Below are 14,691 nucleotides of genomic sequence, written 5' to 3'. Positions count from 1 at the left end.
ACCACACAGAGTATTTCTAATGAAGTCTGATCAATGTCTTATGAAGTTGGTTTTTAGCCTCCCTTCTCCCATGTTCTATGCTATGGCTAATGAAGTGAAGTACCTTGTGCCTTCTTAACCATCTTATCTACCTATGGTGTTACAGATACTCTCATTGGCTAATTTATTAGCTACAGGAGTGTACCCAATGAAGTGGCTACACAAGTGGAACCCAGTGTGATCTCAAGCTGCTGTAGCCTATCCACTTCAAGGTCCGATGTGTTGTGCATTCAGAGATGCTCTTCTGCACACCATCATTGTAATGTGTGGTTATTTGAGTTACTGTTGCCTTCCCGTCAGCTTGAATCAATCTGCTCATTCTCCCTTAACTTCTCTTATTAATAAAAACTTTTTTGCCTGCAGAAATGCCACTCACTGGGTGTTTTCTTTGAATTTTTCACACCATTCTTTGTAAACTCTAGAGTGTTGTGCGTGAAGATCCCGGAAGATCAGCAAACCACTCCATCTGGCACCAACAATCATTCTGTGGTCAATGTCACTTAGGTCACATTTCTTCCCCATTCTGATGTTTGGTCTGAACAACAAGTGAACCTCTTGACCATACTAGCATACTTTTATACATTGAGTTCCTGCCACATGATTGGCTGATTAGATGATTTCTGTAACAAGCAGGTTTACCTAATAAGGTGGACACTGAGAGTAATTTCTGGGGCATAAGACTCAGATATTTTGGGGAAATAATTAAGTAGAGTCAAAAATTGGGGCTGAAAGCTGGTTTTAAATTAACCCTTCCTCTGCATGATCTGGAAAATTTATTAAGTTGTTATGAGAATGCAGGGTGGCTTGGACAGGTTGGGTGAGTGGGCAGATGCATGGTAGATGCAGTTTAGTGTGGATAAATGTGAGGTTATCCACTTTGGTGGCAAGAACAGGAAGGCAGATTACTATCTGAATGGTGTCAAGTTAGGAAAAGGGGAAGTACAACAAGATCTAGGTGTCCTTGTTCATCAGTCACTGAAAGTAAGCATGCAGGTACAGCAGGCAGTGAAGAAAGCTAATGGCATGTTGGCCTTCATAATAAGGGGAGTTGAGTATAGGAGCAAAGAGGTCCTTCTGCAGTTGTACAGGGCCCTGGTGAGACCACACCTGGAGTATTGTGAACAGTTTTGGTCTCCAAATTTGAGGAAGGACATTCTAGCTATTGAGGGAGTGCAGCGTAGGTTCGCGAGGTTAATTCCCGGGATGGTGGGACTGTCATATGTTGAAAGACTGGAGCGACTGGGGTTGTATACACTGGAATTTAGAAGGATGAGAGGGGATTTGATTGAAACATATAAGATTATTAAGGGATTGGACACGCTAGAGGCAGGAAACATGTTCCTGATGTTGGGAGAGTCCAGAACCAGAGGCCACGGTTTAAGATTAAGGGGTAGACAATTTAGAACGGAGTTGAGGAAAAACTTTTTCACACAGAGGGTTGTGGTTCTGTGGAATGCTCTGCCTCAGAAGGCAGTGGAGGCCAATTCTCTGGATTCTTTCAAGAAAGAGTTAGATAGAGCTCTTAAAGATAGCAGAGTGAAGGGATATGGGAAGAAGGCAGGAAAAGGGTACTGATTGTGGATGATCAGCCATGATCACAGTGAATGGCGGTGCTGGCTCGAAGGGCTGAATGGCCTACTCCTCCACCTATTGTCTATTGACTATTGTCTGTTGTCTATTGTACCTTAGCATAGCTCTCTGATGGGAGTTTTCTCTGCAGAGACCATGTTATATTACTAAGCAGTCTCCTGTTCCTTACTTGAATAAAGGGATAAGACCAAATATAATCCCTAAATGTCTTCATGTCAGTCACTTATGAAATCGTGTTATCAATGTTGGTGGAAAATGGTAATGTGGTCTTTAAGGCATGAAATAGATGCCTGTGCTGCTCAAGATTTGCTGGCCAAGTTGAATGCTGAACCCCAGCAGGAGTTTTGGAGCAACATCAAAGGGCTGTTTTATTTGTATCTGCCAGCAAGCAGCGGATCAGGTGACTCAGCCCAGCATGAACCTTTAAAGCCACTGCATTCTGGCAGAGTACTTTTTCCAGACGCAACACCTTCACTTTTTCTGAGCTCAGAGGTTCCAGCTGGTTAATGAAGGAACCATCCTTAAAGCAATTAGCAATGGGAGAAGAAAGACAAAGAGTCAATAAACTAGATCCACCTGATAACTGTAAGAAAGAGACACAGTGAAAATGGACCGGTCTTTGTCATTCCTTTCCAGCCCCATGTTTGCTAGATGAAACTTTAAACTGCAGTTGACAAGGTTATCCACTCCGGGTAGGGGTAGTAAGGGCTATATATGCCTTCTTGAAGTACACAGCCTGGGTTCCATACTACAATCAACCCAAATTTATTTTTTTTCATCTTGGAGACATGAGAGTCTGCAGATGCTGAAATCTGGAGTAACAAGCAATCCTTTGAAGGAAGTCAGTGGATGGAAAAACATTGGGTGGGGGGGGGGGTGCGGTTCAGACCAGGATATATTGCTTAGCTTAATCACCGAATTGGCTGAATAATAAAAAAAAAGGCAGATCAAAATTGCTGGGACAGAAATGACTCAGTGGATTTTTAAAATGGACCTTAGTCTTTGTGATAAAGATGGCACTTTAGTTTAAATTTTTATAGGCAGTCCACCGACCAAACCTACCCAGGAAGATGATAACCCTTCTCAAGATCTCATCTGGGCCTACCTTGTACTGAATCACTTCAATCACTTGATTTCCTCTTCCTGTTTGCTGACTGGGCTGTGATTCCAGCTGAACTTGAGTGACAGATTGGTGTAGGTTGTGGTAATGAAATGATTAGAAGATGGCGATGATGCTAACATGAAGTTACAGGTGTCATCTGTGGCAGTGTTCTTGTAATTACAAAGGACTGCACATGGTACTAATCTGAGCAACAGAATGATTAACATTAATTTGTCTTCATGAAGAAGGCTGCTTACTGAGTTAACATTCACATGATATACAACCATAGCAACATCATTATGCCTACATCCATTTCCATTTGTACTGACCACACTAAGAATGTTAGCTCTCAATGGCAGAGAAAGAGTGGCTGACATATCTCTGCTTCTCAATTTACATCTGTCACCCCATCTTCAAAAAAAATGCCTCTCCAACTTCAAGTACAATGAAGAGTAATCTAAAGCAATGCTTCTTTTTCATATTTCTGTAGCTCTTCATACAGGAAACACCACCCACATTGCCCAATTACAAAAATGCAAGTAAGGCTGCAATTGGAACTGGAAACACATTTAAAAAGCCTAGATTAGGGAAGAAATTCAAATCCTCTACTGTGCTTGTTTTCCTGAAGAGTTTTGCCCTTTAAATGATAATTCTATTTCTCTTTCCACAGATGCTCCCTTGACCTCCTGTGTTTCCCAACACCTTCTGTTATAAATATAGATTTCCAACATTTGCAGTTTTGTTAAAATTTTCAGTCCCATGTTTAATACTTTTCAACTTCTGTAGACATCTACTAAAATTGCTATAACAGAAAGGAGCTCACAACTTTGATTGACTGGCCAAATGAAACGAAAGCAGCAGATGGTGACATGCATTGGCAGTGTTGACTTCCCAATGGCAGATAACAGAGAAATTCTCACTGTCCTTATTACTTGATGCTGTCAAGTCAAATGTGCAAATCAGACTGTAAGCAAAAATGCATAAACTATCTGAAAAAGAACTATGTGAGAAGAAAACTGATTCAGATGCAGCTAGATGATTTTGTATCTGCCCTGTACCTAGATGAGTGTGTTTTTTTGCACATTCCTCACTGTATCTCTAATTATTGTTTTTGCACATATTGCAGGGTACATTTGCTTGCTGCTTTTATATTTGAAGTTAAAATAAAACTCTCATAATTGGCTGTCTGATTGTTTCAAAATCCCAAAACGTTTGTCATGTGGCTCACCTCTGTTTCATGTACCATTAAATGTACCAGAAAATTTACTATACCACTGTACTGTGTAACATCTACAAAAATGAATTAATAGAATTGAGTAAAATCCAAAAGTCCACAAAATATGCCAGACAGATTCTAACTTCCCATGCCTGCCTGATCGATGTAGTTTTTTTCCGTATGTAACCATTTGGTCTCTAATCATTTAAAGACAATTTACACAGTGGACACTGGAATTCCTTTCCCAGTAAACCGAGTAATTTCTGGTCCCAGTTTGTGTGAACGACTTGGCTGCAATCATGGGTAAAGATAGAGCTTCAAACTTCATTGCACCAGGAAATTGTACCCTTCAAACTATGCCTTAATTAAACTAGGGAAACGAGATTCTCTGAGGAGTCTTTGTGATACAAAGTTTCAGAGTACATTTATTATCAAAGTACCTGTATACAACCCTGAGATTCGTCTTCTCCACAGATAGCCATGAAACAAAGAAAATTAAGAAATTTGTTCAAAGAAAATCATGACCTCCCCATGCACCAAAAAAATCATGCAAATGGCAACTAAAAAGAACAAGCATAGAAGACACAGAATATAAAACACAAAAATGCAAGTGTCCATATTCTGTTCAGTTCAGTATTCATTATCTGCAGGCCGCTCCAATTCAAAGTCTCCCAAAAATATCAACAGAAAAAGGAGCAACAAGAAAACGCATCATAATGTGAACTACAGTCCAATCCACAAACCTTGCTCCAGCAGCATCGAGGTAGTGCGAGTTCATTCGAACAGAGAGACCTTCCCTCTGTGTGTGTGTGTGTGTGTGTGTGTGTGAGAGAGAGAGAGAGACAGACACTGAGACGCTGTGACACTGTCACATGCAGACACCTTCTCCGGAAGCAGCGAGCGAAAGGGTGGGAGAGAGACCATCACACGCAGACATCTCCTCTGGTAGAAGCGAGCACGAGGCTAGTAGACGGCACTGTACACTTGCTTGCCTTCCGCATTCACCTTGATGTTTTCAATCTTTCTGGATGCTTTAATCAGAATAATGTTTGAATGATGTACTGTGTCAACTCACTTTTTTCCTTCCATGCTGCTGAATGCTTTGGGAATCAAGGGATATGGGGTTAGAGCCGACAAGTAACATTGAGGTAAAAGATTCAGTCATGATCTCATTGATTGGAGGAGCACAAGGAGCTGAATTGTTTAGTCATATTTATTGTCTCTTATAGTTCTTATTTTTGTTTATTAATGTTTATTAGTTGGTGAAACGTTGCATATGACCTGACGGTCACACATGATCTATTTCTGTTCAACCTTTGCTCATCATCATTCACACGTACCGCAGAGCCAACCTGGTCCCATAAATTGAACCCTGACCTGTAAAGTTCTGTGATCACCCTGCTGCAAATAGCAAGCACTCAAAAATACTTTATCAGCCTTTTAAGCCACCGCTTATTCTGTCCCAGCAAGGCTCACCACTTCGTCAGAACTTCCAAATGATTTTGAATGTCTGTTTAAGACCCTTGGCATTCATCAGCATTAGGTAAATGAAGAGGTGAATCCTCGGAGGTGTAGGAGATTGGCAATCTCATACTGTCAGAATGACAACCATGAGCAGTTCGTATGTATGACCCTAGGAAGTGATTTGGCTTCCCTATCCTCACAAAAAAATATGCTATTACAACAGAACTAAAGGAGGATCTTGGCCCGAAACGTGACTGTTTATTCTTTCCTTTAGATGCTGCCTGACCTGCTGAATTCCTCCAGCATTTTGTGTGTCATGCCATTACATGTGTATTTATACTGTGTGATAGATCCCAGTGGTCAAATTTTGGCTCATCAAAATAGAATCATCATTGGAGGGTGCCATTTTGTCTGTTGTGCACATGCCAATTCTTTGTAGAGCATTTTGTTACAGTTCTCTGCTCCTTTCCAATGTTTTGTAAGGTACTTTCCTTCCAGGCCTGCCAGTTTCTCTTCTGGAAGCCTACACAGTCTGCTTGCACATACTGGCAGTGAGTTTCAGATCATCAAAAAAGCATTTCCTCACCTCGTCCCCTTGCAGATTTGTCTCTTTAAACCCTTGCCTCCATTTCTTAAACCACCTAGTAATGTTACTAGCTTCTTTACTCTGAACAAGTCTCTCAGTGTTTGTTGCTGCAACCAGAACAAACTCAGCTTCTACAATCCAACCTTGTACTTAAAATTCCTCCCTCTGAAACTTTTCCTATGAGTCTCTTTTGAACCCTTTCCAGAAATGTCACATGATTCGTAAGGTCTGGTGACCAGAATTTAGTGCCGAGCTCTTGTCATTGGGCAGACAGGCTGAGGCTTTTTCATTTCAGAGGACATTTAAGAGTTAGAGTTGAGGGGTAGATGTAGATAGGATCGATGGGCCTGAAATGTAAGTACATGAGAAAGAAAGGAATGGAATGATATGTGGATGAGATGAAACACAACAATTGGGACATTAAGACAAATGGTTTGAATGTATGCTGTAAATGTGATGTAAGTCTATTAAAAAATTAGAAATTGCATCATTTTATAATGAAAATTTGGTGAATCATTACTTTAAATTGCTCCACATCAATTCTTCCTGAAGTGGGGCAAAATAATGTAGAAGATTTTTGCAATGAGCTCTGACTAGTTATTATTCTCATCCTTCCTTCAGTTAAATATTGTAATACAAAAGGCCTAGCCCCTGTGTTAAATTTAAGAATGATTTGTTATGCAAACCAGTATGGTGTTCAGAATCATTTCATCTGATTGTCATGATGGTTCTATGAAATAACGTGTACAAATCACATACATGGTTGAAACAGGGCTTAAAGTTGCAGATGAGATCAAATAGCTGGTGGCAGTCTACTGATGCTCCTTCAGAGGCTTTCCCTTCTGTCCACCCTGATCCTTCTATCCCAGAAGATACTTCTACTGATCCAGCAGCTCACTCGTTCCTCAGTTGTTTTGTAGTAATTTGTGGCTGAGGTCTACGTGTCTAACACTAGGCATCAATTCTGTATGTCTTGAGAAAAACAGGATGTACTAAAAGAACTCATAGCTGTGGGAGAGAGAGACAGAGAAAGAAAATATGAAGAGTGAAATGGGGGAAGTTAGGGAGAGAGAACACAATTGAAGTGATGGAAAAGCTGTGAAATACAGGAGTGCAGGAAATACAGGTTAGGCCATGGAAATGGAGAGGAAATTGAACTAAATTGTAGATTGTCCATGGCTTGAATAATCTAACTGTACTTGATTCCTAACAAGCCTGCTTTAACAACTTTTGACTTGGCTTTTCAAAAATTGTGACTTTTTACAAAACACTTCTTGGAAATTGAATGTTTTGAGAATGTCTAAATAGAGCCTTTTCATGTCTCCTTATTGTAGCTATGATCTGTTACTATAAGGCAACAGATCCATATTTGGCTCAACTTTCTGAAACAGCATTCTTCTATTTGCATTATGATTGGTTTATTTACATTTTATATTATGCCTACATAATTTCTTTAAAGCTGAGAATGGTTAGGTCTTACTGTCTCGTATGAACAAAAGGGTTGCTTCTTTCCCAAACTAAGAAGTTTGTAAGAAACTCTTGCTAGCAACTTAAAAGGCTGATGCCTCACATTTCTGATTTTTTAAAATAAACTATTCTAGCTTTTATCCATGAATGAATATGTATACATCATGATCCACTGAAAATTGATTTGTTTACAATCGTTGCAGCAAATATGTCATTTGGAATCCTTCCTCATTTTTGAATTGTCAATCAATTAAGATAGACTCAAAGAACTGAATTTGAAATGAAAACAGAATGGCAATTGAGTCATATATTTTAATATCCCCAACTATTATTTTGCATTTTATTTTAATTTCCACTAAAATTCATAATAAGGAATCTTTTTACAGTGCCTATAAAAAATATTCACCCCCCCCCCTTGGAAATTCTCATATTTTATTGTTTTATAACATTGACTCACAGTGGAGTTAATCTGGCTTTTTGGTGCTGATCAACAGAAAAAGACTCTTTATTCTCAAAGTGAAAACAGATCTCTACCAAGTGATCTAAATTAATTACAAATATAAAATACAAAATAATTGATTGTATAGATATTCACCCCCTTTGATATGACACACCAAATAATCGCGGGTGTAGCCAATTGGTTTTAGAGGTCACATATGTAATTAAATGGAGATCACTTGTGTGCAGTCAAGGTGTTTCTATTGATTGTGGTAAAAATACACCCGTATTTGGAATGTTAAACAGCGAGTGAGTCAGTATCCTGGCAAAAACTATACCATGAAGACAAAAGAACACTCCAAGCAACTCAGCGAAAAGATTATTGAAAAGCACAAGTCAGGAGATGGATACAAGAAAATTTGCAAGTCACTGACTATCCCTTGGAGTACAGTTAAGCCAATTATCAAGAAATGGACAGAATATTGTACAGCTGTAAATCTGCCTAGAGCAGGCCTTCCTCAAAAACTGAGTGACCGTACAAGAAAGGGACTAGTGAGGGAGGCCACCAAGAGACCTATGACAACTCTGGAGGAGGTACAAGCTTCAGTCACTGAGATGGGAGGGACTGTGCATACAACAACTGTTGCCTGGGTGCTTCAACAGTCACAGCGCTGTGGGTGATTGGCAAACAGAAAGCCATTGTTGAAAAAAAAACTCACATGAAATCTCAGCTAGAGTTTGTCAGAAGGAATGTGGGAGATGCTGAAGTCAGCTGGAAGAAGGTTCTATGGTCTGATGAAACCAAAATTGAGCTTTTTGGCCATCAGACTAAACGCTATGTTTGGCATAAGCCAAATACCACAGATCAACAAAAACACACCATCCCTACTGTGAAGCATGGTGGTGGCTGCATCATGCTGTGGGGTTGCTTCACTGCAGCAGGCCATGGGAGGCTTGTGAAGGTAGAGGGTAAAATGAAGGCAGCAAAATACAGGGAAACCCTGGAGGAAAACCTGATGCAATCTGCAAGAGAACTGTGACTTGGGAGAAGATTTGTTTTCCAGCAAGACAATGACCCCAAGCATATACCAAAGCTACACAGGAATGGCTTAAAAACAACAAAGTTAATGTCCTGGAGTGGCCAAGTCAGAGTCCAGACCTCAATTCAATTGAGAATTTGTGGCTGTACTTGAAAAGAGCTATTCACTCATGATCCCCATGCAATCTGACAGAGCTTGAGCAGTTTTGTAAAGAAGAATGGGGAAAAATTGCAGTGACGAGATGTGCAAAGCTGATAGAGACCTATCCACACAGACTCACGGATGTAATGGCTGCCAAAGGTGCATCTACTAAATACTGATTTAAAGGGGGTATGTAATTATGCAATGAATTATTTTGTGTTTAATAATTGTCATAAATTTAGTCCAATTTGTAAAAATTTATTTTTCACTTCAATGTGAAAGAGTCTTTTCTGTTGATCAGTGTCAAAAAAGCCAGGTTAAATCCACTGTGATTCAATGTTGTAAAACAATAAAACATGGAATTTTCCAAGGGGGGTGAATACTTTTTATAGGAACTGTACATCAGAATTTTTCTCAGCTACACTAATCCCATTTCATGGTTTACCACCCACTGGAGATCCAGGTTCATCAATTTCTTTGTTCTCTATAAATATTCTTAATATATACTTTCTGTTTTTATTAGGTTTACTAGACTATGCATCTCTCCAAAATTGCATGTTTGTGTCAAAACACTGGCAATATTTGGCAAAGGAGTTGACTAGAGATTTGCTGGCCCTCCACTGCATTTTTGATGAAGTCTTAAAATTGCAGGTATTAAAACAAGTTTTTGTGTGTGTTTAATTATATTTAATGTTACAATTCCAACAACCTGTTCCTGTTTTTCCAGACAGACTGCTTAATGTTTTAAAAAAAATCCATTCTGTGTTTCATGTATCCATGTGGTAATGAAATCCTCCAAGAAAGATTAAAATAACCACATTTTCCTTTTTGTTTTGTAGTGGCTTAAGGTTGATCTGCAAACAGGTCAACTGACTCTATTCCACTCCCAATAAGATCCTAAACATCGCTTAGACATCTTAAAAAAGTACACTATTGTGAGCTGCATATTTTATTCTGATAGTGATGAAGAACAAGTATAGATTTAATCAGGCATTGCATAATTCTGAATCCCTTGTAAGAAATTGTCAACCAATTGTTAAAAGATTTCAATGAATTAAAAAAAATGCTTTTGCATATTAATTTTAAAAATATATTCAGATCAGTGTAAAAAGATTGTAAATTTTCACCTAATGTAGGCTGACACCTTAACGACAATTAGCTCCTCTCGTCCTGTCTTCTTGCTGTAAATTGCAAAACTGTTCTTGGATCGTGCACTGGGTTATAAAAAGACTGGCAACATCTTGTGCATTATGTGCTTTAACTTGAATAAAGAAAACGGAAATCATTCAAAGATCAATTATAAAGGAAAATTGTGGACTTACCTAGACTTCTATAAATTCCACAGTTTTCCTTCTGATTCCTCTATGGATATGGCACCTGATCATGTGCAGTGGTGTTCAGGGTTATGGGTGGATGCCTATTTTATTTATTGGAGAAGCTAAATACTGTTTGTGCAGACAAGGATCCTAATTTCAAGAAGCAAGTAATACAAAAATGCTGAAAATACTGAGCATATCAGGCAGTATCTGTGGAGACAGAAAGGAAAACATTACATCAGATGAGTGATGAGTCGACCTGTGATGTTTACTCTTTTTCTCCATCTGCAGATGTTACCTGATGTTCTTAATTTTTCGGCACTTTATTTATAATATATGCAACAATTATTTCACTTGCAATTGGTTTATTATCGTAACATGTACCAAGACACAGTGAAAAGCTTGTCTTGGATACTGTTCATACAGATCAAAACATTACATAGTTCATTGAGAACAAGGTTTAAAACAAAATAACAATACAGAATAAAGTGAAACCACTTCAGAGAAAGTACAATGCAGATAAACAATAAGGTGCAAATTCATAACGAGATAGATTATGAGGTCAAGAGTCCATTTTGTACCAGGAAACCATTTAATGGTCTTATAACAGTGGGCTGGAAGCTGTCCTTGAGCCTGGTGCTACGTTTGTCTCAGCTTTTGTGTTTATTGTTGAAAACTAACTTTGCAGTTTGTAAGTTGTGGTCTCCTTATTGTATCCAGTTGGCAATGTAAATAATCCGGCTGTGATGAAGGTAAGTAATTTATCAAAAAAACTGGGACAGAGGATGGCTCTTTGGAATTATGGTACAGCTGTACTAAAATCAAACCGGAATCAACACCTAACGTTGTACAAGACCACTATTTTATAGTCTTGGAGTACAATGAGTCATGATGCACTGGCTCAGTTAATTTGGTTACAAAATATTACATTTATTGTGTTTCGGGAGTAAATCCGAAAGAGGGAAGCAGACTAGTGGATTACATCATTGTCTATTCTGATAGAGGTCTGAATCCAACATAGTTGTGATAGAGTCATAGAGTTACAAAGAGCAGAATCAGCCTCTGTCCCCCACAACATTCATGCTGATATTTTTATTCATCTACATTCATTCCATTTGCCCATCTAAAGTCCATTTCCTTGTACTGTATACCCTGAAGAAGGGTCGCCACCTGAAACATCAACTGTTTACTCTTTTCTATTGATGCTGCCTGGCCTGCTGAGTTCCCTCAGCATTTTGTGTGTTTCCTTGTATACCTCTCCTATTTAAGTGCCTGTCTAAATATCTTAAATACAGAGATTCGATCTATTCCGATACCTCCTCCAGCAGCATGACAGATATCAACCCCTTGCTACATAAAAAATTCCCCTCAAATTCCCTTTTAAGCCCTTCCTTTCACTTTAAACCCACACTGCCTTGTTTTTGATATCCCTACCATAGGAAAAAGATTCTGATCATATATGCTTCTTATAATTCTATATTCCTCTATCAGTTCATTCCAGGAAAAGCAACAGCAGCTTATCTGACCTCTCCCCATAACCAAGGTCCTGCACTACCACCATACACACACTTAGGTTTGGTCTTCCTGCTTTATATGATGTGATGGGGCAAATTCATTCTGTAGACCCTCAGCACAAGTTTTCACATTGACATTGATTCACCCTTTCTTCATTCAGAGTATACCCATTCAGATTCAGATTTAGATTCATGTATTTATCACATGTACATCAAAACAGTGAATTGTTTCGTTTTTGTTAACAATCAACACCATGTAAGGATGTGCTGGGGGCAGTCTGCAAGTGTCTACACATATTCTGGTGCCTACATAGCACACCCACATTACTCAGCAAACCAGGCCCCATTCCTTCGTCTCTCCCACCTACCCATGTACCCACACAGTCTTCCAACTTCAGGAGAGTCCGTCTCTGGCCTTCAGCCTCCAGCCTCTAGAGGACTCAAAGACCCACTGTCTGTGAGTATTCAACTTCCCCAGCTGATTTGTGGACTTGGGGCTCGGGACATCTGACCTTGGCTTCCAGATTTCTGATCACCTTCAGGCGTCGATCTTCAGCATCGACCCAGGATTCACTGATGACTTTGGATGAGATTCCCGAACTCCAGGCCTTGAACTCTGGAATCGCAGATGGCGGTACCTCAAACACTAGGCCTCAAACTCCGCTCTCACCAACACAGTCCCTAGGGGCCACTGACCCTCATACCTTCTGCTCGCATGGAACTCTGGTCCTGGAACTTGCCGACAACTCACTGGGAGCTACCAGCCCTCATCCTCACTTGTCTGCCAGCCCTACGTCTGACCACTGATATTTTTGTCACATGTCCACATCACGCTAACTCCCCTACATTCCTGTCCCTAAACCCTAACCTGACCCCTAAATGCCTCTCTGTCCCCAAAGCCAGCCCTATGAACTTAAAAAAAAAACAATACCCAAGTCTAAGCCACGACTTTGATGGAGATTGCATCTCAGTGCTATCTAAACCGGAACTCATTTCTTATATTCTGACATTGTGCACACAATAGAATGTAAGAAAGAAAAGAGCTAAAGACTCCCCAAACCTTATCTACTGTTCAATATCAATTCTCAAACTCCAAATGAGCTGTACATTCAAATACCCTGCAAATTCATATTCACTGATTATTCCAAGCCCTCAGGAGACTGACGATGTGAAGTACTTGTATCCATCTGAATCTGTAGATTATTTTGCACTGGAGTCCTAAATAAACTCCTTATCCTGAGTTCACGACACTGCAGCGTCATCTTGCTTCATCCCCCACCCCTTGCCCCTTACTTCCTCCCACCAGCCGACCATTTCAGTTCTACTCCATCCAGCCAGGAAAAATAGCCTCTGAGTATTGATTCTGCTACATCCTCTGAATAGGTTTTACACTTCAGTAGATTTCCTTCTCATTTCTCCAAATATGAGAGTATTAGCCCAGCCAAATATCCTATTCCTTTATAAACTAGTTAAGGAATGTTTTGTTTTGCTACTGTTTGGCAACTTTTAAATTCCTTTCTTTGCTTGGCTTAACACATCAGACCTAATGTCAACAGAAGGTATGTTAAGTTCTACAAGAGGATGCAGGTGCCATTCCATGTATTGTCTTTAATTTAACGTATTGATGTTGTTTAATTTCTCTGTCGACATATCTGGGGCTATTTTCAAAAATATGCATAAGTTTCTATTCTTCATTTCCATATTGGCCTGTAAAGATAGTTATTTTCTTGTTATGATCTTAAGGAATTGCGTATTTAAGGAAGAGTTATGGTAGTAGAAGATGGTCCAAACAGCCCTTGCTCGCCCTTGGCATTCTGTTGATAAAAGGGTGGTGTTTGCACATATTCTCTAGGAAGAATGAAAACCCATTGATCCTGTTCCATTCTTTCTTAGAATTTTTAATTTATCTGGTTAGCAGAGACTAGATTTTTTACTTAGCAGAATTTCTCAGAATGCATTGACAATACCACTTCCAGTCCTTATTTTAAGTAGATTTGAAAGTTGTTTCCTTCATGATAAACTTTTGATATAATTGTCTTTACCATAAAAATAATGAAAGAAATTAGGCAACATCACAAAAAAGAAAACAGTGGAAAGTATAAAGAAAAAAATGAACCAGAAAGCGGAAGGTAAAAGAGGACAGAAAATAAGAAAGAGAAAAGGGAATAAACAGGAAACAGACCTAGAAATATGCATCAGGCAACTTGAGAATAAAGATGTATACCTAAACAGGAGAAAGCTGAAGAACATTTCAGACAGCAGAGGACCACAGGTATTTATTTATAAGAGCTAGTTTGTAAATATATTAATTATTCTATCTTATCTATACAGAGAAGAAAGTTGTATTTTCCATTTAACAGAATTGAAGACATTTCACAGTTAACATTATCAAATAAGAATCAGAATCGGGTTCATTTTCACTGGCATCAGTCATGAAATTTGTTAACTTTGTGGCAGCAGTACAATGCAAGACATGATAAATATAGAAAAAAACTGAATTACAGTAAGTATTTATGTATATTAAATAGTTAATTAAAATAAGTAGTGCAAAAACAAATTTAGAAAATCTAAAAGAACAGAAAGGAATAAAAATCAGAGAGCAATACAGCACGTTAGTTGACACATTGCTTCTTTGATGCTTATTAGAGAACTATCCAGCTGAGATCTACCTTCCAGCACTAACTCCAAAGCTCTGTGGGTCACTGCTCAAGTACATATCCAATTTTTACAATAAAGTGTTGAAGGTCCCTTTCTATCACTCTTTTATGCATTGTTCCA

At 39.0% G+C, this 14,691-nt stretch overlaps 1 protein-coding gene across 1 annotated transcript in view; it reads left to right on the top strand.

The window, feature by feature from the left end:
• fbxw10 (F-box and WD repeat domain containing 10) overlaps positions 1-14,691 on the top strand; it is a 74,543-nt gene that overhangs the window by 20,188 nt on the left and 39,664 nt on the right. The window contains exons 4-5 of the mRNA XM_063074290.1: positions 9,607-9,734; positions 13,973-14,185. Of these exons, the coding sequence (XP_062930360.1) occupies positions 9,607-9,734; positions 13,973-14,185 (341 nt within the window). The remainder of the gene's footprint in view (positions 1-9,606; positions 9,735-13,972; positions 14,186-14,691) is intronic.

Source organism: Mobula hypostoma, chromosome 22 (assembly GCF_963921235.1).
Source record: "Mobula hypostoma chromosome 22, sMobHyp1.1, whole genome shotgun sequence".
NCBI lineage: Eukaryota > Metazoa > Chordata > Chondrichthyes > Myliobatiformes > Myliobatidae > Mobula > Mobula hypostoma.
Note: the sequence above shows the minus strand (reverse complement) of the source record. Positions and strands in the feature narration are given on the sequence as shown.